At 43.4% G+C, this 23,222-nt stretch overlaps 1 protein-coding gene across 2 annotated transcripts in view; it reads left to right on the forward strand.

The window, feature by feature from the left end:
* PREX1 (phosphatidylinositol-3,4,5-trisphosphate dependent Rac exchange factor 1) overlaps positions 1-23,222 on the forward strand; it is a 411,313-nt gene that overhangs the window by 211,392 nt on the left and 176,699 nt on the right. For both annotated transcript variants that reach the window (XM_029611388.1, XM_029611389.1), the window contains exons 7-9: positions 1,375-1,508; positions 9,416-9,531; positions 16,306-16,455. In XM_029611388.1, the coding sequence (XP_029467248.1) occupies positions 1,375-1,508; positions 9,416-9,531; positions 16,306-16,455 (400 nt within the window). The remainder of the gene's footprint in view (positions 1-1,374; positions 1,509-9,415; positions 9,532-16,305; positions 16,456-23,222) is intronic.

A 23,222-nucleotide genomic window follows, 5' to 3' on the forward strand; every position in this document is an offset into this window, starting at 1 on the left:
AATATTATTAGTCAGATAGACTAAAGAAAGCTATTGCTATCCCGAACACCTTTCAGACTGCAATTGGCATTTAACAGTAAAGTATGCCATGCATACCTGTCATAGTATTGTGAAGGGTCAGCATGCCTGAAGAGAGAGGTTCTATGCGCTGTTACCTATCCAGCCATACCATCGTACCTGTTCTACCTTCCAGAATAAGCTAAGTAGCGCAGGCTACCAAGTCTTGCCTCATGCACAAGCCAGGCTGCTGTCATCTGATAAGTTAGCAAAATGCCCGACGTCTGGACAGCAGGTGAAGACCACTGATGCCTTTTCAGAAGTTTCCCTTTCCAAATTTAAAACATACGTGCCCAAGCCTGCACTCATCTGTTCACCATCCTTCACTTGAGGATTTTGCTTGGTTAGCCCTCGGTCTCGTGCTCCCTCTCAGGCCTAGTAAAAGCGGTTTCCAAAACACCAGATTTGGCCAAAGGCTAAAGTAGAGCAGGGCGTGACCTTTGTCGAACATTCAGAACAAAAATGGCTGACAGGAAGATCCCAGACGCTGTCCTTGAACCATTACCGTGTTGGAGGAATGTGAACGTTAATAAAAAGTGGAAGGCTGCAATTCGGAACAGAGCTCCTTTAAAAATTATAGTGAGCTATTTGTATCCAAGACTCTTTGATCAGTAGACAGTAATATGTTACTGCACAGTGTTGTGTTATTACACAGAGAGGGTCATTTTCAAAGCTGCTTTAATCATAGAGATGACTTGTTATAAAATTGCCCGCTCAACACATGGGTAGAGTCTGTTTGCGTGAAAGTTTACCCACAGCGAGTCGGGGCGTTCTGGGAGAGGGGCCGAGGAGAGCGGTTTGCATTTATTTGTATATACTAGCATTTTCAAAAGTATACCTGTAAGTTTTCTCCCAAAAGTCAGTGCACAAGTTGGCAGGTATGAAACGCGTGGCAGGGTAGTTTTCAGTGGGTAATTTTCAAAAGGAAAATATGCGTGGATTTGCTTTAATAAAACGTATAAAGACAGCTACAGAATGACACCTCCCCCCTTCCCGTTACTTGCTCAGGAATGCAATGACCATTCCACAGGTGTGTACCAGATCACTGGAATAACAATGGCGGTAATTCTCTTTAATTCCTTGCAGCATGGCTTCATTCTGTTGTTTTGCCACATTAAAAGGTAAAGGCAACTAAACAAAGGATCTGAGGTGGTACTTGTCAAATGCCAAATACCAGGACAGGGAATGTGGAAAGCTAAGCTTGTGGTCCCATTCTGGGCACTTCGCTGGACGGGGGCTCATGAGTCCTTTGATAGATTTCTTCCATGAAAAAAGAAAAATGCATCAGAGGTGATTTTTTTTTTCCCTTTGGTCTAGGGGTCCAACCTGACAGACATCTGCACACAGCTGTTACTGCAGGGCACCTTGCTAAAGATCTCAGCTGGCAACATTCAGGAAAGGACCTTCTTTCTCTTTGACAGCCTTCTAGTCTACTGCAAGAGGAAGTCCAGGTGAGGCCTGTCTGTTCATTCTTCTTCTTTACTGGTTTTTTTTTTTTATAATATATTCTACATTGCTGGTTTCTTTCCCTACCCAGTTTTCTATTCTTTCTTACCCTGTGGGGAGGATGTGTATGGCTGTACTCGTAACCGTGGGGCAGGAAGTGTCTTCCAGCCCTAGAGCAGCACACTAGTTAAAGAAAACGGCAGTGCTAGGAAACTGCGTTAGATAATTCACTGGGCAGTTACAACAAAGCACAATCATTATCTTTGTTATCGGTGTACCCAGCCTTTTCTATTTGTTTTCTGTTTCATTTTTGAGGAGAGGTGACTGCATAAAGATTTGGAAAGCTCCTCTTGTGTAGCCAAGCCTGGCTTTGTGGACGTAGATAAGATGAAGTTTTTGCCTTTTAGAATATCGTTCCATCATTCTGCAGCTATAGCGATATATTTTCAGTAAACTGTTCAGCAGCAAGGCAGCTGATTATAGAGGGGGCAATAACTAAGCCCTTTCCATGGTGAAAAATGGAAATCGGGGCTTTGAGGATTTGCCTACCCTCAGTGGGGACAAAATTACCCCTGATGTTCTAGAGAAGGCGTCCCGGGGAGGGGATGGAGCAACCCGCATACTGTTGTACGAACAAACCTATGTGCATTGTTTTACTTGAAAAAAATTACCCGCAGAGAAAGCAGGAACAAACCTCTGCCGCCAATTTTGGAGAGGGGAACGGGCAATAATTAATGCATTCACTTTTGCTTTGATTAGCTGTGCAAACCCTGCAGTCAAAAAGTACTCACAAGAGTTTGCACCAACATGGGTACTTTGATACCCTGCTAAGGTAAGGCAAATTTTCAACCACAACCTTGCCGGCTGAAATTTTGCCTTAATTTGCCTGTCCATAAGTCGGTTGGTTAATAGTTTATCTGCATATGGCTAGAAGAGGATCTACACCCCTAACTCCTTAAGAACCTACCACCGCCCCAGTTCATGGCAGTGTTCAACCTCTTCTCCAAACCTACCACCCCACCTCATCAAATGAGCTCTCTCTTGCCAGCCTATCTGGCCCCCAATAACAGGAGAGTTTCATTTGATGACTGAGATGAGAAGCAAAGTTGTTTAGCACCAGATCTATAATGGGGTTGGGGAAATAAGTGAGTTTGATCTAGGGGTTGTTCTGGCAGGGATTGGGGTTTCTTTTCTGCATTTAGGTGCTGGGGTTGGTAAGGAAGGGTCATCATAACTGGCATAACCGGTTAAGTTGAAGGCTTAAAAGTCTTCTATATCTGCACACAGGGATAGCCAGCTTAACATAGCCAGCTAGTGCTGAAAATTAGCGATAGCTAACTTTTATTCCCCGGACCCTGGGAACACCTCTGAAAATGGCCACATATCGAGTGGCTACATATATCTAACTGGGTCTAGTCACCTAACTCTGTAGTTAGACAGCTAGATGGTTTTGAAAATCTCCTCAATACCATATATGTAGTTTGTAAACAGCTAAAGAATGGATTCAGTGAAGACGATAATAAATGATAAGAATTACAGATTCCCAGAGTCTCTCTTTTACAAATTCAAACACATCAATGTGTGTTATGCCAGTCATAATAGGCACTTAAGAACATAAGAAATTGCCATGCTGGGTCAGACCAAGGGTCCATCAAGCCCAGCATCCTGTTTCCAACAGAAGCCAAAACCAGGCCACAAGAACCTGGCAATTACCCAAACACTAAGAAGAACCATGCTAATGATGCAATTAATAGCAGTGGCTATTCCCTAAGTAAAATTGATTAATAGCCATTAATGGACTTCTCCTCCAAGAACTTATCCAAACCTTTTTTGAACCCAGCTACACTAACTGCACTAACCACATCCTCTGGCAACAAATTCAAGGCAAGGCAATTCATGCCTTCTTTTGCCTTATAATTAGTCATCGGCTTAGGCACAGAGGGGTTAAAGGGGCTCTTAGGGAAGATAAGGCCATTGCAGAAAGACTAAATGAATTCTTTGCCTCCGTGTTTACTAATGAGGATGTTGGGGAGATACCAGTTCCGGAGATGGTTTTCAGGGGTGATGAGTCAGACAAACTGAACGAAATCACTGTGAACCTGGAAGATGTAGTAGGCCAGATTGACAAACTAAAAAGTAGCAAATCACCTGGACCGGATGGTATGCATCCTAGGGTTCTGAAGGAACTAAAAAATGAAATTTCTGATCTATTAGTTAAAATTTGTAACCTATCATTAAAATCATCCATTGTACCTGAAGACTGGAGGGTGGCCAATGTAACCCCAATATTTAAAAAAGGCTCCAGGGGTGATCCGGGTAACTATAGACCAGTGAGCCTGACTTCAGTGCCGGGAAAAATAGTGGACACTATTCTCAAGATCAAAATCGTAGAGCATATAGAAAGACATGATTTAATGGGACACAGTCAACATGGATTTAAGAACATAAGAACATAAGAAAATGCCATACTGGGTCAGTCCAAGGGTCCATCAAGCCCAGCATCCTGTTTCCAACAGTGGCCAATCCAGGCCATAGGAACCTGGCAAGTACCCAAGGGAAGTACCTGGCAAGGGAAGTACCTGGCAAGTACCCAAGGGAAGTCTTGCCTAACAAATCTTCATTTTTTTGAAGGGGTTAATAAACATGTGGATAAAAGTGAACCAGTAGATGTAGTGTATTTGGATTTTCAGAAGGCGTTTGACAAAGTCCCTCATGAGAAGCTTCTACGAAAACTAAAACGTCATGGGATAGGAGGCAATGTCCTTTCGTGGATTACAAACTGGTTAAAAGACAGGAAACAGAGAGTAGGATTAAATGGTGAATTTTCTCAGTGGAAAAGAGTAAACAGTGGAGTGCCTCAGGGATCTGTACTTGGACCGGTGCTTTTCAATATATTTATAAATGATCTGGAAAGGAATACGACGAGTGAGGTTATCAAATTTGCGGATGATACAAAATTATTCAGAGTAGTTAAATCACAAGCGGATTGTGATACATTACAGGAGGACCTTGCAAGATTGGAAGATTGGGCATCCAAATGGCAGATGAAATTTAATGTGGACAAGTGCAAGGTGTTGCATATAGGGAAAAATAACCCTTGCTGTAGTTACACAATGTTAGGTTCCATATTAGGAGCTACCACCCAGGAAAAAGATCTAGGCATCATAGTGGATAAATCTTTAAAATTGTCGGCTCAGTGTGCTGCAGCAGTCAAAAAAGCAAACAGAATGTTAAGAATTATTAGGAAGGGAATGGTTAATAGAACGGAAAATGTCATAATGCCTGTGTATCGCTCCATGGTGAGACCTCACCTTGAATACTGTGTACAATTCTGGTCGCCGTATCTCAAAAAAGATATAGTTGCGATGGAGAAGGTACAGAGAAGGGCAACCAAAATGATAAAGGGAATGGAACAGCTCCCCTCTGAGGAAAAGCTGAAGAGGTTAGGGCTGTTCAGCTTGGAGAAGAGACGGCTGAGGGGGGATATGATAGAGGTCTTTAAGATCATGAGAGGTCTTGAACGAGTAGATGTGACTCGGTTATTTACACTTTCGAATAATAGAAGGACTAGGGGGCATTCCATGAAGTTAGCAAGTAGCACATTTAAGACTAATCGGAGAAAATTCTTTTTCACTCAACGCACAATAAAGCTCTGGAATTTGTTGTCAGAGGATGTGGTTAGTGCAGTTAGTGTAGCTGGGTTCAAAAAAGGTTTGGATAAGTTCTTGGAGGAGAAGTTCATTAATGGCTATTAATCAAGTTTACTTAGGGAATAGGCACTGCTATTAATTGCATCAGTAGCATGGGACCTTCTTAGTGCTTGGGTAATTGCCAGGTTCTTGTGGCCTGGTTTGGCCTCTGTTGGAAACAGGATGCTGAGCTTGATGGACCCTTGGTCTGACCCAGCATGGCAATTTCTTATGTTCTTATATTTTATATGCAAATATAAACTTATCTTTAACATTCTCCTATATCTTTAAGGTCTTTCTAAGAGTCCATCAAAGACTTGCCTTTTTTTGAGGGGCGTCTTTGATGGACACTTATAAAGTATATTTAGACAAAATGAAAGAGACTCAAATAAGACCAAGATAGGAAGCAGTAAAGTCAAGAAGACAAGTTGCTATGCGATAAACTGCAGGTAACAGCGACGCTGTGGATGGGGATCTTAAGGCAGAGCCATTTTAACCCCTTTTTATGTTATGACTTTGATTTTTCTGTTAGTTTGATGGCAAATATTGCCATCTATGTTTAGAGGATAATCCACAGTACTTACAAAGTAGACGGTATTTAGTATTGGAATATTTTATATATCATAGGAGCAATTTTTAAAATATGTGGGTGACTGGCAGGTGCAAAGTCAATACCATAGACTAGATGTGGGGATTTCAAACTCAGAGCCTTCCCACTTCGTGGCATGGTTAGACGTGTGGGCACTATTTCACTTTAAGCCACAGAGAGGAGGGGTTAGGACAATTTCCAGCTAATGATTTTACCCAGGTAACTGAAACAGTGGGAACTGCGGTGCTGCAACCTACAGCAAAGATGTTATGTTTATGGATTCCAAATATTCAGAGGGCTAGCCATGTTAGACTGGCGTGGCAAAAATGACCCGGGGCGGGTGGCACCTTATAGACTAACCAATTTATTTGCCTGTAGGATGGTGATTACTTGGGCTTCTTGCTTTTCAGATGTCTGTCATGCCAAAGAAAAGCTATTTACACTTTCTCGTAATTCCACACGTAATTTATGTAACTTCCTTTCAGACAGTCCAGGCTATCTCCTGCTAGCGTGATCAGCTCTTTTCAGTCTCAGATCTGCCCTCAAAAGCTCATGCCTCAATGACTTGCTTAGTCCGTGAGGTGCCACCAGCCTCATGTGTTGTTTTATAGATTCCATGGCTGCTTTAACATGGGCTGTCCTGCCTGTCTGTCTGAAATGTGGCATAATGTCGTTTAAGCTCCTAAGTACCACACTGGAAAATTTTTTTCTGACAGCATTGGAAACTATTGATATACAGATGGAGAAGTAGTGACATAGAAAGTGACTTGTGCGATGTTTGGTTTAAAGCACAAACCTTTCTGTCAAACGCTGCCATTCAGTTGAAATATTTACTACCACCCTAGGACAGACGCTGTATTTCTTTACTCTGTTTTTATGCCTCATTTGTTGCATGAGTTAAGAGTCCTTTCCCAGTGTATTCATGGCAAGAAGCCTGGAAATAGTGGTTTTTTTTTCCCCCTAAGGAGCCGGCTGCCCTATGAATTGTGTCCTTCTGTAATAGGTCGGCTTGGGATCCATGAACCTGAAAAGGACTTTGGCTCAAACAGACACTTGGGTTATGGGCTGATACCATAGCTTGTCTGAGTTGACCTCAGCTTGTACACATTGACCGTCACCGATGTTGCGGGCATGGACCCTTGGACCGAGGTGAGGTTGGCCCTACCCACAGGGAGGAGCTCTGCAGGTCCTCACCGTCGGCAGGCAGAGCTGGCTGAGCAGAGGCCCAACAGGAGCTTCACCAGTACCAGCCCTCATTCCCCCTCAGGTTGAGCCCTTGGGTGCCAGGGCCGGCTGGATTTAGGTGCGGGCTTCTGTGTGGTGATGAATCCGTCGCAGAAATAGTTGGCCAGCAAGAAGAAGACAAGGCCGTTCCAGGCAGATTTCGGGGCAGGCAGCAGACAGAAGAGATGAGAACAAACCAAGGTCAGAGAGGGCAGCAATCCGACGAAGTTAAAGGAGGTCCGAAGTCAAGCCAGGAATCCAAACGAGGATGGAGCCGGGTTCCAAGCCGAGGAGTCAAATTGGAGGGAGGAAGGAAAGGTGGAATAGCAAGGAGGAAATGAAGACGAGGGACTACTGAACAAAGACATAGGAACTCCGAGGAAGCATGAACAGGAACCAGGAACTGAAGACAAGGCACAGGAACACAAGCAGGAACAGGAACCAGGAACAACGTGGCAAACAGCTACTTCGAGGAGATTGACCTATTGCCGAGGCATCTGAGGGGAGTCCAAGCAGGCCTTATATACCCTGGGAGAACTGATGTCATTCCAGAGGCACCGTGAGGAATTTCTCGCCATGGGCTCTTTATAAAAAGCTGCACGTGCCTAGGGATGCTCGCTCAGCTGAGCAGCGTCCCTCGCGTGTCACAGGACTTCCGAGGAAGCAGGAACAGGAACCAGGAATCGAAGACAAGGCACAAGAACACTAGCAGGAACAGGAACCAGGAACAAGGTGGCAAACAGCAACTCCGAGAAGATTGACCTATTGCTGAGGCATCTGAGGGGAATTCAAGCAGGCCTTATATACCCTGGGAGCAGTGATGTCATCCAGAGGCTTCGCAGGGTATTTCCCGCTGTGGGCTCTTTAAAAAAAAAAAAAGGCTGAGCTACACATGCGCCTAGGGATACTCGCTCAGCTGAGCAGCATCTTTTGTCTGTCGCATCGGGCCTGCATGGTGGTCGGCCGCATCTTCGCAGGCTGGAGTTTCGGCGGGCCCCTTTTGGCCCAGGACCTGAGATAAGAGTGGCTGGTCGCAGGATAGGCCTGCAGCCAGCCAAACACAGCAACCGACAGTCATTTGAGATTGAAAATAGCTGATCATGCTTGCAAGAGATAGTCTGGATTGTCTGAAAGGATCCTACTTATTTATTTGTGGAATTACTTAAAAGTGTAAATAGGTTTTCTCTGGCATGGTGGACATCTGAAAAGCAACAAGCTCAAGAAATCACCATCCTTCAGGCAAATACTCATACTAGTGTATCATTCTTAAAGAGGGCCAGCCAGTGATACAGGAAGGATCCAGATTTGAGATACTAGCCCAGGCTTCAATTCTTGGGTTGGCCAGGGCAGGAGGGTGGACCGGGGGGAGGGGGCCAGCACAAGAATACACTCGCACCGGGCTCCAAGGGGAATGCCCTGACCAGGTACTATCTCTGCGAAGGCCAGGAGTGTGAGGTTGTGGGAATAGGGTTGCCAAGTGACTCCAGATTTTCAAGACAGTTTGATCCGGTCCTAGTTTTACCCCACTGCATGCAGGGATTTGTAGTTCTGACTTACCTATGCATATCTTAAGAAAAGCAAAACTACAAGTCCCTGCATGCAGTGGTGTAAAATCAGGACTGGATCATCCCTGTCATGAAAATTTGAAACCAGTTGGCAACTCCCAAAGCTTGCGTCTGATGGCTCATGGTATTTAAGAAGGGTGCTAGAGCCAGAAAGCCCTTATGGAGCAATAAAAAGCTGCCAAGGGACCAGAACAATGCAATAAAAAGATGAAAAAGGAATTTGCAACCTGAAATGTATTACAATAATACTGGCTAGATTTTCTTTTTTTTTTTGCATTTAAGAAAAGAGGCAAAAGTGAACCAGGCAAAAATGTAAAATTATCAGAAAAAAAGATGATTGTTAATTACTGTAGATATTTTCTAGGCATACAAATCCACAGCTGCCACTTATTACTAATATCCAGTGACTAATTTAATTCTTCTCTTTTGGTGCAGCTGAAAAATTGTAAGAGATCAATGCAATGAAGCAATATACAGTAGGGGCAGAAGTAGATTTGTGTGTCTAGAAAAGAACTTGTCTTCTGCTTAATGATCAGCTTTTTCTTGATGAGTTTTTTGCACGTCATTCAAGGGATATGCTAGGAGTTCATCTCTGTATTTAGGAGACTCCTCAGCATGATATGATGAACATTCAGTACCTTACCATACTGTTGTAAATTCAGTATACAGTATCTGCTCTTTGTTTGTCCTTTGCAATGCTTTATAATGCACTTATGATATTTCTTTAGCTTTATATTTTTCTTAGGTTTAATAGGAAGTAACATTACAGCAAAATATTTACATCTTTGCAAACTCTCTGATTAATAAAGGAAAATAACTTACAACGTTAATCGTTTTCATTTCAGAGTTGCTGGGAAAAAGTCGACCAAACGTACCAAGTCAATCAACGGCTCCTTGTACATCTTCCGGGGTAGAATCAACACAGAGGTCATGGAGGTAGAGAATGTGGAAGATGGAACAGGTGAGGGCACGTGGGGTGGCTTTTGTAACTCTTTATTATAGAAAGAATATGAGAAGGGGGGGCCAGTCCTTCTCCAGTTCACCTAGACCTGCTAGCACTGCACCCCGAACCCCCACCAGTTCACCCAGACCTCCCACCCAAAAACTGCTGACAGTGGAAAAGTTTGATTTCACTTCCACAAGTCAATTAGCAGGTTTAAAAGTGTCTGAATAATGTCGGTAACATAGACAGTACTGTGTATATTTCTTACAAAATAGCATCTAGGGCGTGCACTTTGGAATCCTGCCTTGCAATGCCCCAGACTTCCTCTTTTTCCCCCTGTAAAATGTATGTGCGAAACCGAACATACGCTGGTAATCTTGCCATTTATACAGTAGCATCATTCACTCCTCAGGCTTTTCTCTCTGTCTGAAGGATAAAAGCATAGTGAGTCAGGCCCTTAAATATCAGTGAGTAAATACATAGACGGCTCTTCAGTGCCCTCAGGGTAGCTGGGTTTCAAGTTTCAGGAGAAGGGAAGTCACTGATAAAGGCCACAGGTCTCCACTTTTTCTTATCACAGCGCCAGCCCAGATGTCTAGGACCAATCTACTTCCTGTCATAGAATAAAAATGTAAAGGCTTTTCATAAGAAGCCTGCTTTCTTCTGTCTCCAAGTGCAGAAGTCTTCTGTGCTTTAGGTGTATGCACAGTGCATTTTTGAAATTCTAAGTGGTGTTTTGAAGAAAAAAAACTCAAAGGTGTGATCCACTTAGCATGATTGTTTTATTATAGGCGGACAAAAAATGGTTTTAAATAAATAAATAAAATAAAACTTGTAAGAGAAATATGCATAATCCATTTAATAAAGCCATACATATACTGATAAGTATTATGGTAAAGGATTAAAATAAAAACAAACCAGAAGTGTACAAACTCACAATTTAAATGAATTGGTATAACGAGTGAGTATGTCAAAAACTGTGATGTTTGTAAAACACAAATACCACTCTTAATCATAAATAAAAATTGAAAAAAATGTGGCGGAAGCGCAGTGTTTTTGTTTAAACCTTATTGATCATCCAGTCATCATCTGCCAACATATCACGTAAGTGTCCCATGTGAAAAATAAACCAAAGTATAAATAGTTCTCAGTATAACTAGCACTTCCAAAATTCACAAGTCACAGAATTCAAACACGGATTGTTTCAAAACATGTTAATTATTGCTAAATGTAAAATACGTATCTTATACCAAAAAACCACAAAAACTTCATAGCAGTACTTTTAATGCAAAGGGCACCTGCAGGAACACGTCACTGCTTTTCCAAAGCCAAATTTAATATCACAACAGAACCCGACACTGATGTTTTGTTCTGCTTCAGGAGACCTGTGGACAGAGCAAGACGAGAGTGGGGAAAACCACCATTTTTAAAGAGCTGAAAAATGCCGACAGCCGGTCACATGACCATATGTCAGAGCTAGCATATTAGAAGTGAAAAAGAGTCCTTTAACTGTTAATAAGTGCAGTGCAGTCTAATCAATTTCTAAATGTAATCTCAGTGTTTAAAGATCCATCGTTGCTCAAATTGTATCAGGCGAGAGTTCGAATCGCCACCTGAACGCGATGGCCCAACAATGTCCAAAATACCCCACCTTAACTCTGAATGACAATGGTGTGCTTGGATACACTGGGAAACGTTAGTGATGCAGCTACGAATGTTCAATGATTCCTGTACGAAACATTCTATGAGTTTTTCCCACATACTCTAATGAATGTGGGCAAACAATGAAATACACTACATAAGCAGTTGTACAATTCACTGTAAAATTGACTTGAAATGGGCCCTTGTTCTCCAAATGAATCAATGAGCCCTGGATAACCTGAGAACAGAGCACTTCTTACAGGGCACAAAGGCCTTTTCACCATGGGATACTCTTTTAGGGCCGTCACTCTCATAGGAATGTACGACTCGATCGCGAAGCTTACTTGTGCGTTTTCAAAGGCAAAAATAGGAGGAACCTGGAACACTAAATGGACTGATAACACAGACCAAAACTGTAAGATTTCACATTGAAACTGATGTGCCTGAGCAGAGAACGGAAGCACACATACAGGATGCTGGATATCTTATTTATCTTGATCAATATGTGGTTAAAAAAAATGTTAATCTTGCTCAGCATGCAACACCCTCTTACAAGCCCTTTTAATGCAATTGACAGGGCATCCTCCTCGTTAAAGATATCGATTAATCATCTCTGTTGCTCATTTCTTAAATTCGTCCCTTGATGAACAGAGGCTTCTGAGAATTAAAAATTGTCCCATGGAAAAGTTCAACTTCAGATGGCAGGGATGACAACTCGAGAAATGGAGGAGTCTGCTATGATCTGTTTGTTTTTGAAAGATCAAAAACCGAATTTGTGCCACCTCGAGATTTCATGAATCGGGATAACTTTAGGGCAGGTATTTTTCCAGCCAGGCTTAGCCGGCTAACTGGGAGATGCATCGAACCACGATGGTGCTCTAATGTGCCGAGGTCTGATTCCCAGACCTTGCCCCAGTCACATGGCTGGGGCAAGGTCAGATCGGTGCCATTTTGAAAAATGGCGCTCACCAGACCGAGTGTCAGGGTGTGCCTTGGTCCCACCACAGGACCTGTAACTTGATTTTAAGGTGTGAGGGGGTAGAGGGAGGGTGGTGGCAGGGGGGGAGGGAGGGCCAGGGCTCAGGGGCCTATGTTTTAATATTTGAGCTCTTGGTGGGGGATTGGGGGGTGATGGGGGCTCGAGACCTACTTAATCTTGGATTTTGAGGGCGAGGGGGCTGGGGCTGTCACTGCATGGACACCTTTCTCCATTTGTAACATTTTGAGGACCTAGGGGTCAGCACTGACCACCCGCTCAACTTCTCCATTTTGGTACTACATTTTTTTTTGGGGGGGGGGGGGGGCAGCAGCCATTTAAAGCGATGGTGGTCCATTGAGGTTGGGGCCGCCATCACATTAAAGGGGCGCTAAGCTCATTCCTTTGCCCTGTGGTGTTTGGCCTCGAGACAAAAGAATGTGCCATAGAGCTGCAATAGTTTTTTGGGGGAGGCTCCTCATTATTGCAGCGACACCCCCCCCTCCCTGCGATAGTGGGACCTCTCCCGAATAAAAACATCGTGGCTTAGTGGCTCTAGGCCTAAGTTTGTCCTGACAACATTGACTATCAGAACTGCCTGGACAAAGTGACACCGAGTCCTGAAAGCACCTTCAGCGCTGCTTCTTTTTTATTTGTGTAAAATTGCCCAGACAAAATTTAGCCAAGGAGCAGGGGGAAATATTGACATCTCAGGTTTTGTCCTACTGACTCCAAAGGTTAGCCAGACAAACTCTTTCAATTCTACCTCCTCGCAATCTTATTTATTTATTTATTTATTTATTTGTTTATTTATCTAGTTAGTTATATTTATTTATTTATTTATTTATTTATTTATTTATTTATTTCCAAGCATTTGATATTCCACATTTTTTCCAAAAATGTGGTTACAATCTATTTTAATGGACTAACAGGTACAATATCAGAAGAGGAGCCTTAAACCTTAGCAATATGTGCCCTCATAAAAGCAAAGGGATCATGGGTAGAGGAACAGTTCTTTTTAACGAACAGACAGGCTAAAGGGGTTAGGACTGTTCAGCTTGGAAACGAGACGGCTGAGGGGGGGGGGGGTATGATAGAGGTCTACAAAATCATGAAAGGACTAGAACGGGTAAATGTGAATCGGTTATTTACACTTTCAGATAACAGAAGGACTAGGGGGCATTCCATGAAGTTAGCAAGTAGCACATTTAAGACTAATCGGAGAAAATTCTTTCACTTAACACACAGTTAAGCTCTGGAAATCATAGTTAGAGGATGTGATGGCAGTTAGTGTAGGTTTAAAAGGTTTGGACAAGATCTTGGAGAAAACGTCCATAAACTACTATTAATCGAATTGACTTCGGGAATAGCCACTGCTTATTACCAGTATTAGTTATATGGGATTTATTTACTGTTTGGGTATTTGCCAAGAACTTGTATCATGGATTGGCCACTATTGGAAACAGGATGCTGGACTTGATGGACCCTTGATATGACCCAGTATGGCAATTTCTCACGTTCTTAATGAAAGATCTGATTGAACATCCATGCCTTTGCTTTTTTACGGAAAGTGAGGAAGCATGCTTCTAGGCGAATGAGTAGTGGAACCTTGTTCTAGACCTTGGGGGCATAGCAGCTGAAGTCCTTCAGTCTTGGGCAGCTCAGTTTAGCCCAGGTCAAGTTGGGGGAGGAAAGAAAGGCTATTTGTGTGGATCAGAGTTTTCTAGGTGGGATATAGGATGAAGGATACATGAGAGATGTTCTGGAGCTTGTTTAAATATGCATTTGAAGAGAAAGCAGAGAATCTTGAATTTTATCCTGGTTTCGTCAGGAATCAGGAATTAGTCTGTATAGGATGGGCCTTAAGTGGTCTGATGCTTTGGCACTACCAAGAGTCCAGCCACCGCATTTTGCATGAGTTGTAGCTATTTCAAGCTGATACTGGAGATACCATTTAGTAGGGAGTTACAATAATCTAATTGACAGAAGCCATGTTACACTGATTGAGGTAGTTGCATTGTTGTTGAATCTGGCGGTGCATAAAGAAGGCTATCACTACTTTAGAGATATGGGAATCCATCATGAGATTTGGGTCGAGTTGAACTCCTAGGCTTTGAACAGATTCTTTGGGCTGGAAGAGGGTTCCTTATAAGGGTGGTTCAGGTCGTAAGAGGTGACTACGGGGGTTAAGCTAGAGGAGTTCAGGGATGGGGGCGGGGGTTTACGGGTACATTTATGGTTACTGCAATGACAAGTTGTTAAGACTGGGGATGGGAGAAGCTTGGTCGGCTCCTATATTGACACAAAGTTGCATGTTATCTGCAAACAAGTGAGGTACTATTTAGCAGAAATATCCTAAGTAGAGTAAGATAATTAATACAAAAAAATATAAACACATATCAATTAATGCCAATATGATAGCTACTTCTGTTAATTTGTGCTATAGATCCACACCTTTTATTTTCTAATGTTTGGTTGTTAGAACTTCCATGAGTTATATATTCTAGATCTTAGTATTTTGAGCTAAATCTTTCTAAAATAGCTTTTTCCTCCCAATGATGAGGGAATGACCAAGTGCGGATGAGTCTAGGTGAGTTCAGCCTGTTGGAACCTGTATTATGTTGTCTATTTGCCACATGGTTAGCTGGAATAAGATTTATCTGCGAGGTCAATGTTATTTGTTTTTATTGCTTTTGGTCTGGCAGTTTTCTGCTGCTCCTTCAGACTTTCAGCTCAGTCAAATCCTAGGTGGGTGTGAATGAAGACTCATGGTGGTAGTTCTAATACTCCCTCCTTCCCCGGGGTTTTAACTCCCCTCATTTCCATGTAGAGCAACCAGTCCCCTGACGATCCTTCATCCAGGGGCCACAAATTGTAGTTGCCTCCATAACCTGCTGTGTGTGCATTCTGTGCCTGACAGTTAGCCTGGGACTCCCTGCCTTGCACCCCTACCTCCCCCCCCCCCCCCACTGCCATACATTTTCCCCTGGGTTCTGAATGCTACCTCAGCATCATCCCCAAACTCTGCCCCCCTCCCCTCCTCCCAGCTAGTCAAGGATCAGAAAATTGTGTGTGTGTGTGTGTGTGCGTGTGTGTGTATTTAATTCAGACCCTGGTCTGCAATTTGCAAACTCTGCCATTAGGCTGGGCCCCAGTGTTATCTGTCACTGGGAGAGACCAGATTTCAATGGGCCTGAATTTGAGGATAAAGTCAGTTTCCTGGCTGTCAATGTAATTAGTAACAAATGGCTAGAAATACCTCACCAGACCATCGGGCGTTCATGCACATCAAAAGAAAAATATAAACCTGATGGAATCTTCCTGGAAAGGCATTTGTTAAATCAAACAAGGGGTTCTGAGCAGCGGCCTGGTTTTAAGACTTGAATTATTTTGTCTGTTTAAGGAAAGAGCATGTTACAGACTTTGAGAAGGTGCCTTTGTAAGCCAAATCTTTTTTATTCTACCGCAAGGAGTTCTTCAGAACCATGCCAGTGTTTTAATTAGTGGAAATGTTTTCCAACAGGAGTCGTTATAACAGAAATCCTCTCTTATCAGTAGACGGAAAAATAGATTAATCAACAAATTAGTGCTAAATGTTCTGAATAGCTAATTTCCTACTCTTCACCCCCTCCCGCATGTGTTTGAAGCAAGACAGAAGTCCTTACTCAATCCAATAATGCCAGTTCTTACAACTGGATGAATGATGGTTGGGCATAAAATGCAGTTTTGACGCTGTAGGTTGTACGTTGCACCCTGTATTTTTACTCAAAGGTGAATAAAAGCATCATTGGGGAATTCTTTCCTTTGTGGCTGCTGCTTTCTGGGCGCCCTCTCCCATGACTCAGAGCTGTTTGGTTACTGTGCTTTCCAGCTCGGGCTCAGAGAGACGAGCTTATGGTTGTCCCCTCAATACGATAGACCATTCACTGGCACGTATGGAAGGAGGCTCGATCTTTGCACGTTTATGGGCAGGGCGCTTAGACCTCCGCTTCTCTCCCAGACCTGCAGAAAACTGTTCTTTAGCTTGTCGGCATGTTTACCGTAGAGAACGTGATTTGTTGAATTAATTCAGCTTTCCAAGTGCGAGCTGTCTTAGGCTCAACTTTCTCTGCTCGTTACTTGAGCTGAACATCGTCTTACCTTCCCCTCCCCCCTCCCCCATTGTGTTTTTGCAGCCGATTACCACAGCAATGGCTACACGGTGACGAATGGCTGGAAGATCCACAACACAGCCAAAAATAAATGGTTTGTCTGTATGGCCAAGACGGCGGAGGACAAGCAGAAATGGCTGGATGCTGTTCTGAGGGAAAGAGAGCAGAGAGAGAGTAAGTTGCTGTTAAGGACCTTCTGAGTTACTTTTCATGGGCAGTAAGTCTGACAGCCGCAATGACAGAAGACTTTGGCAGGCAAGGGAATAAGGAGATAGATAACTCTGCCTTTTTATTTATTTACTTATTTATTGACATCTTATATTCCACAGACTTCTCCAAAGGATTATGTCCAGTGTGGATTATGTATTCAACACACACACACAATAATAAAAATACAATACATGTCAACTAAGTCATTTAAACCATTAATACAATCACTGGGTGGTGTTCGTCAACATATCAAATGCCTCCTGAAACAACACGGGTTTTTAAGGCCTTCCCACCTCTTGCCGTAGATTCATCGGCAGGGCATTCCATAGTCCAGGCGATGCATGGGAAAAAGCTCTTAATTCTGCACTGTTGCAGTAATAATTGGGACTGCATTCATGTTTGTTTGTTTTGGTAGCATATGCATGTAAACTTTACGTACACAAAGCGGCATCTATGTACATAAATCCCCGCAGTGAATGAATTGAACTGAAAAAATGCACTGAAAAAAAAAAAAAAAGAACGAATGAACCGAACCAAAAGATTTTCTGTGCACATCCCTATTACACTTTAAAAGTTGGTAAAAGAATGGCGAATATCATTTTAGTAAGCCATAGCAGAAAAGGCACACAGCACAATAACTGAAAGAAAACCTGTATACTTCAGTCCCTCGGAAATATATGTAACTGCAAGTGTTTCCTTCTTGACCTATTTACTTACTCATGTAGTAATCAGTTTTCTCATGATCCTTTGGATTTTCAGCTGGATCAGAACCAGTTCAACACTTACTATGGCAGTGGTTTTGGAGAGAGAGCTTAAATTTAAAATTATAAAGCAAACATTTGTACATGCAGGGAGTAGTAGTTCATGCTGGCTGAGACCAAGTACAACATTAAACGTATTTGCTGCTTGTTTTTTTTCACTAAAGGATTTTAAAGTATGTGCTGTATGCTTTGTTTAGAATAAGGAATTTTTTTCTGCTGTATTTTGGAATTTGCGAGTGAAACATTCTGGCAGCCTGAAAGAGTAAAACCTGGTCTTTGATTTAGCACAGTTCTGGGCACCTGCCAATGTTATATTAGATAGATGGGGTATCTTTAGATGGGGAGGGGGTCTTGGATTTTTTTTTTCTGATAGTAGGAGGCAATGCTGTAGCACTTGCAGATGTCCTATCACAATTCAACTCCATGGCTAGAGAAGGGAAGCCAGTGTTGTAGTGTCACAGGCAACTTCACTTTTCCCCCCCTTCTTCCTTCTGTTTTCTCCTTCTGCATGCTCAAAACATTGTTTTTCTTCGAAACCGTGATTGTCTTCACGACTGTAAAAAGCAGGTTTTCCTGTTGAGATAGTTGCATAAAGCCAGTGTGTAGATTAGCTGAGAGTCCATAATAGGAACTAAATCCCCTCCCTAATCCAACACAATGGCTTTCTGCTGGTGCTGTATTATAACTGAGACAAATTATATATTCTAAAAATAAGAAGTAGACAGACTGAATTTGAATTACAAGAGTTTGGAACACCATCATACGACTATGGCGACATTCTAACCACTTGACTGCTCAAACTTTCAGTCACCATAACCTCATAATGAAATTACAGTCTTGCGATGCACAGTTGCTTGTCTGTCTTCTTGTTTGTTTAGCGGGTTATTAAGAATATCTTCACTGTCTGCAGAGTATTATGGTGATATCAACTTCACTACGTCTATAATATGGGCAGCCAGGACTTCTGTCCTCATCACGCATCCGCTTTCCTTGCACCATTAATATACCAACCAAACAAATAACACCAGCCACGCAATCTTTAGGAATCATAAAGGCCACAGCTTTATTAGGACAAACACAACCAAATATTTTATCCGAGCATAACAAATAAAACCACCAAATTCACCTTGGTGGACATCTGTCACTGCCCAGCAAAATGCATCACCCCAAGCCACCTCGCCTGTAGTTAACTACCAACACCAGATGTACTCAGTCACACCCCTCGTCCCGAGTTCATGGAGAATGTTCCAACTGGCCTCCCCAGGCCAATCGGTCTACACCTCCCAACCCTCAAACTTCTGCCCAATACTTTGCAGCTGTAACAATAACAACCTGTAAGAGATGACAAATATGGAGAATATATAGAAGGCGGATGGGAGAGATGAGGCTGGCAAGGCAGAGAATCACAACAACAATCCTCTTCCTGCTCCATCTTGGCTCATCCAATCAGGAAGCCCGATGGAATCCTTTTTAACTTTATTTATTTTATTTATTTATTTAACATTTCTTTTATACCGATATCCGTTCGCACATCGTATCGGTTCACAGTGAACAAAAAACCATTGGGCAGTGCCCGTACATATAACATATAACTTTAAATGCCCACAACGGAGTAAGGGAACAATCCCCCCCCAATTCCCTAACCTAACTGACCCTTCTGGGCCTCCTTCAGTGGGAGCATGATAAGGTCAGGCCCAACGCCCACATTATCCTGGGCAGCCATCTCCCCATCCCATTAAACTAACCAGTTCTTTTATATTGCCTGTATAGGTATTTCTATCAGTGCACTGTTTTCCTGGAAGTGATTCAGAATACAATGAATGTCCAGTTGGTTCCCTTTGCCCCAAACATAGATTTAATTTAATTCAATTTCTGTTTCTCTTTTCATGATTGGACAGCCACTTCGAAGTGGACTGGAGTAAGGTTAGGAGAGTCGCCAGCAGCAGGAGATTACAATAGAGATACAGTTAAAGGTAGATTACAGTTGAGTTACAATTTGATATGTTAACCTCTTTGAAGGATAAAACAGAGTTGAAATCAATTCAATTACTGGGTATAAGAGACACAAAAGAAAAGTGAATTATATTCTTTATAGAATAGGTCTTTGCAAAGGTCTGTGGCACTTTTGTTTAGATGCCAGCTGCATGGTAGCTTAATTTTACTTTTGGTCCACAGGAAGAAAGTTCACACACGTAACGTGGAAGATAGGTGATGTAGGATCAGCCATGTTTTCTCATTTATAACGTGTCCTGATCATGTAGTGCATAGCATGTTGCAGACTGCATAACGCTAATTAAAATTCTGTTTCCTAGCTTGAGTATTGTTACATGTGAACCAAAAATTATGAGCTATATGTCAAATATTGTATAGTAGATACGTTCAGAATACTGATAACAAAAGTGCACAGGAGATACGAGCAGGGCTGGATTTAAAATGTTGGTGCCCCTAGGCATGATGGCATCCCTTTGAAGCTTTGCCGGAGCATGTTCCTAAAGCAAGCAGAAGCCGGCTTCTCTTAGGCATGGATATTTGGTGCCTTCAAAATTTGGCGCCTTAGGCAGTTGCCTATGCCTAAATCCAGGCCTGGATATGAGATCCTGTGAAAAGTACTTCCATTGGGAAGATGAATAAAACGGAAAATGTCATAATGCCTCTGTATCGCTCCATGGTGAGACCGCACCTTGAATACTGTGTACAATTCTGGTCGCCGCATCTCAAAAAAGATATAATTGCGATGGAGAAGGTACAGAGAAGGGCTACCAAAATGATAAGGGGAATGGAACAACTCCCCTATGAGGAAAGACTAAAGAGGTTAGGACTTTTCAGCTTGGAGAAGAGACGACTGAGGGGGGATATGATAGAGGTGTTTAAAATCATGAGAGGTCTAGAACGGGTAGATGTGAATCGGTTATTTACTCTTTCGGATAGTAGAAGGACTAGGGGACACTCCATGAAGTTAGCATGGGGCACATTTAAAACTAATCGGAGAAAGTTCTTTTTTACTCAACGCACAATTAAACTCTGGAATTTGTTGCCAGAGTATGTGGTTAGTGCAGTTAGTATAGCTGTGTTTAAAAAAGGATTGGATAAGTTCTTGGAGGAGAAGTCCATTACCTGCTATTAAGTTCACTTAGAGAATAGCCACTGCCATTAGCAATGGTTACATGGAATAGACTTAGTTTTTGGGTACTTGCCAGGTTCTTATGGCCTGGATTGGCCACTGTTGGAAACAGGATGCTGGGCTTGATGGACCCTTGGTCTGACCCAGTATGGCATTTTCTTCTTAGGGGGATTTATGTTCCCATTCAGTTAAAGGGTCTTATATGAGAGCTTCAACTCAAAAGATGAGCAATACACCTCAACTAATACTACAAAAATACAAAAAAGGTGCTCCAATATTTAAAACTCAACCTTTCAGGGAATTTTATCAGATTTTAAACATGGTTTCTCCTAGGACAAGCAGGATGGTAGTCCTCACACATAGGTGACATCATCGGATGGAGCCTGGCACTGAAAACTTATATCCAAGTTTCTGGAACTTTCACACTGAGCATACCCAGCATGTCATATACCATGCGTCCTGTGGGGTCCCTCTTCAGTCTCTTTTTCCATGGAGCTTTTGCTTTGTGGTGAAGTGAGTGCATAGCTTTTCTTTTGGTTTTCCACCAATCAGTTTTGGTTTTTCGCGTGTTTTCTTCAATGCGGGTCCCTTTTCGGTTCCCCTTAGCCTCCCAGTCAGGTTTTTTGGCAGTTCGGCAAGTTTATTTTCGCTTCCATTCCCCCCGTGGTGGTGTTGCCTCAGTGACCAGTGGCATTGGTCATCTGCTGTCATTGCCTGTCATTTTTCCCTCTGTGTTTGTATTGTTATGGCCTTGTCTGATTTCTGTTGTTGCCCCCAGTGCCCAAGGCACATGCCCACACAAGGTGTGTGTCTTTTGCCTGTGGGCATCACCAGTTGTGTGACCAGATGACTCTGAAGGGGTGTCGCGCTCGACCCGACAAGATGGAGAAGCTTTTTGGGTCGAGAAAGTCCGAGCCATCGACATCGGCATTGGCGGCATTGGCACCGAAGGACCTTGGAGCTGCACTGATAGAAACTGAGCCACCAACATTGGTGGGGAAGTTGGTCCCATCGATGCTGCTGGTGGATAGGGGTGCCAGGGACTGGCACCTGCCAGTCTCTTCCAGGTTGAGTAACAACTAAAAAGAAGCGATTGGTGAAATCGAAATGAGTTTATTAGATAAAATGGTGACAATGATAGCCAGCCAGGAGTTCTGCGAGGCAGGGTCAGAGGAGGTCTTTCTACCACCAGAGGAATTACTATCCTCTGGCCCCTCACTCCCATTCGCAGAGGGTAAGCTCTCGAGGCTGTCCCAGGCAGCAGCGAGCACCCAAGCCCCAGCTGGCCCTCCAGCCAAATCCCGGGACGGGGTTTTAACTGGATTGCAGGGAGCATGAGTCAGCTGCTTGTACCCGAGACACAGGCTATGGTTTTTCGCTAATCATAGGCTCAGTAAAACCTCGGACCAGTGGGTTCTGTCCATCATTTGTCAAGAGTACCAATTGAATCTATTAGGTGTCCTGCCAAATTCTCCTCCGTGCCCATTTTGGGGGCCAATAGATCATCAGGAAGTACTGTTAAGGGAGCTATTCGCCCTCTTAATGGACCCACTATGACAAAGAGGGCAGGGATTCTACTCCCAGTATTTCATGATGCCAAAGAGAACAGAGGGACTCCGTCCCATCCTAGACATGAGGGTCTTGAACAAGTTTCTAAAAAAAAGAAAAGTTCAAGATAGTTTCCCTGGGCACTCTGATTCCCTTCCTGCAAAAAGGAGACTGGTTATGCTTGTGTGATTTAAAGGACTCGTACATTCACCTCGAGATCTTCCCAAGTCACAGGAAGTATCTCCGATTTTTGGTGGGAAAACAGCACTTCCAATACAGAGTGTTGTCTTTCGGGCTAGCGTCGGCCCCATATGTCTTTACAAAATGCCTGGCCGTGGTGGGGGCGCACCTCCACAGGCTTGGAGTGCATGTTTTCCCTTACTTAGATAACTGGCTGGTCAAGAGTGCCTCTCAGACGGGGTGGCTCGGTCCATGCGCTTGACCATCTATCTGGGTGTTGGAGTTACTAGGGTTCATCATCAACTACTCAAAGACCTTGATTGGATTTCATAGGAGCCCTGCTAGACACAGTACAGGCAAAAGCCTACCTTGCCACGGTCCAGGGCGGTCACCTTGGCGTCCATAGCGGTAGTGCTTCAACAGAGCCAGCAGGTGTCAGCTCAGTACATGTTGAGGCTGTTGGGTCACATGGCCGCAACCATCCATGTTACTCCCTTGTCACGCTTACACATGAGCAGAGCCCAATGGACCCTGAGGCTGCAGTGGTGCCAGGCCACCCAGAACCTCCAGGTCCACATCCGAATCACTTCATCTCTCCGGGACTCTTTGTCCTTGTGTCGAGTTCTCTCGAATTTGGAACGGGGAATATCTTTCCAAACTCCCCCTACCCAAATTGTCCTAACCATGGATGTATCCACCCTGGGGAGGGGAGCTCATGAGGAGGGGCTCCACACCCATGGCCTATGGTCCACCCAGGAAGCACAATGTCAAATCAACTTCCTGGAACTTTGGGCGGTCAGATACGCTCTGTGGGCTTTCACAGATTGGCTGTCCAACCAAATTGTCCTGATCCAAATAGACAACCAAATAGTGATGTATTATGTCAACAAGCAGGGAGGCACAGGATCATACCTCCTATGTCGGGAAGCGGTCCAGATCTGGTCCTAGGCTCTGTCCCATGAGATCGTACTCAAAGCCATGTATCTGGCCGGAGTGGAGAATGTGATAGTGGACAGGCTGAGTCGGGCCTTCAGACTTCACAAGTGGTTGCTGGACCAGGGGGTGGCAAATCAAATCTTCTCTCTTTGGGGAGACCCAGACATGTACTTGTTCACTTCCCC

Source organism: Rhinatrema bivittatum, chromosome 8 (assembly GCF_901001135.1).
Source record: "Rhinatrema bivittatum chromosome 8, aRhiBiv1.1, whole genome shotgun sequence".
Taxonomy (NCBI): Eukaryota; Metazoa; Chordata; class Amphibia; order Gymnophiona; family Rhinatrematidae; genus Rhinatrema; species Rhinatrema bivittatum.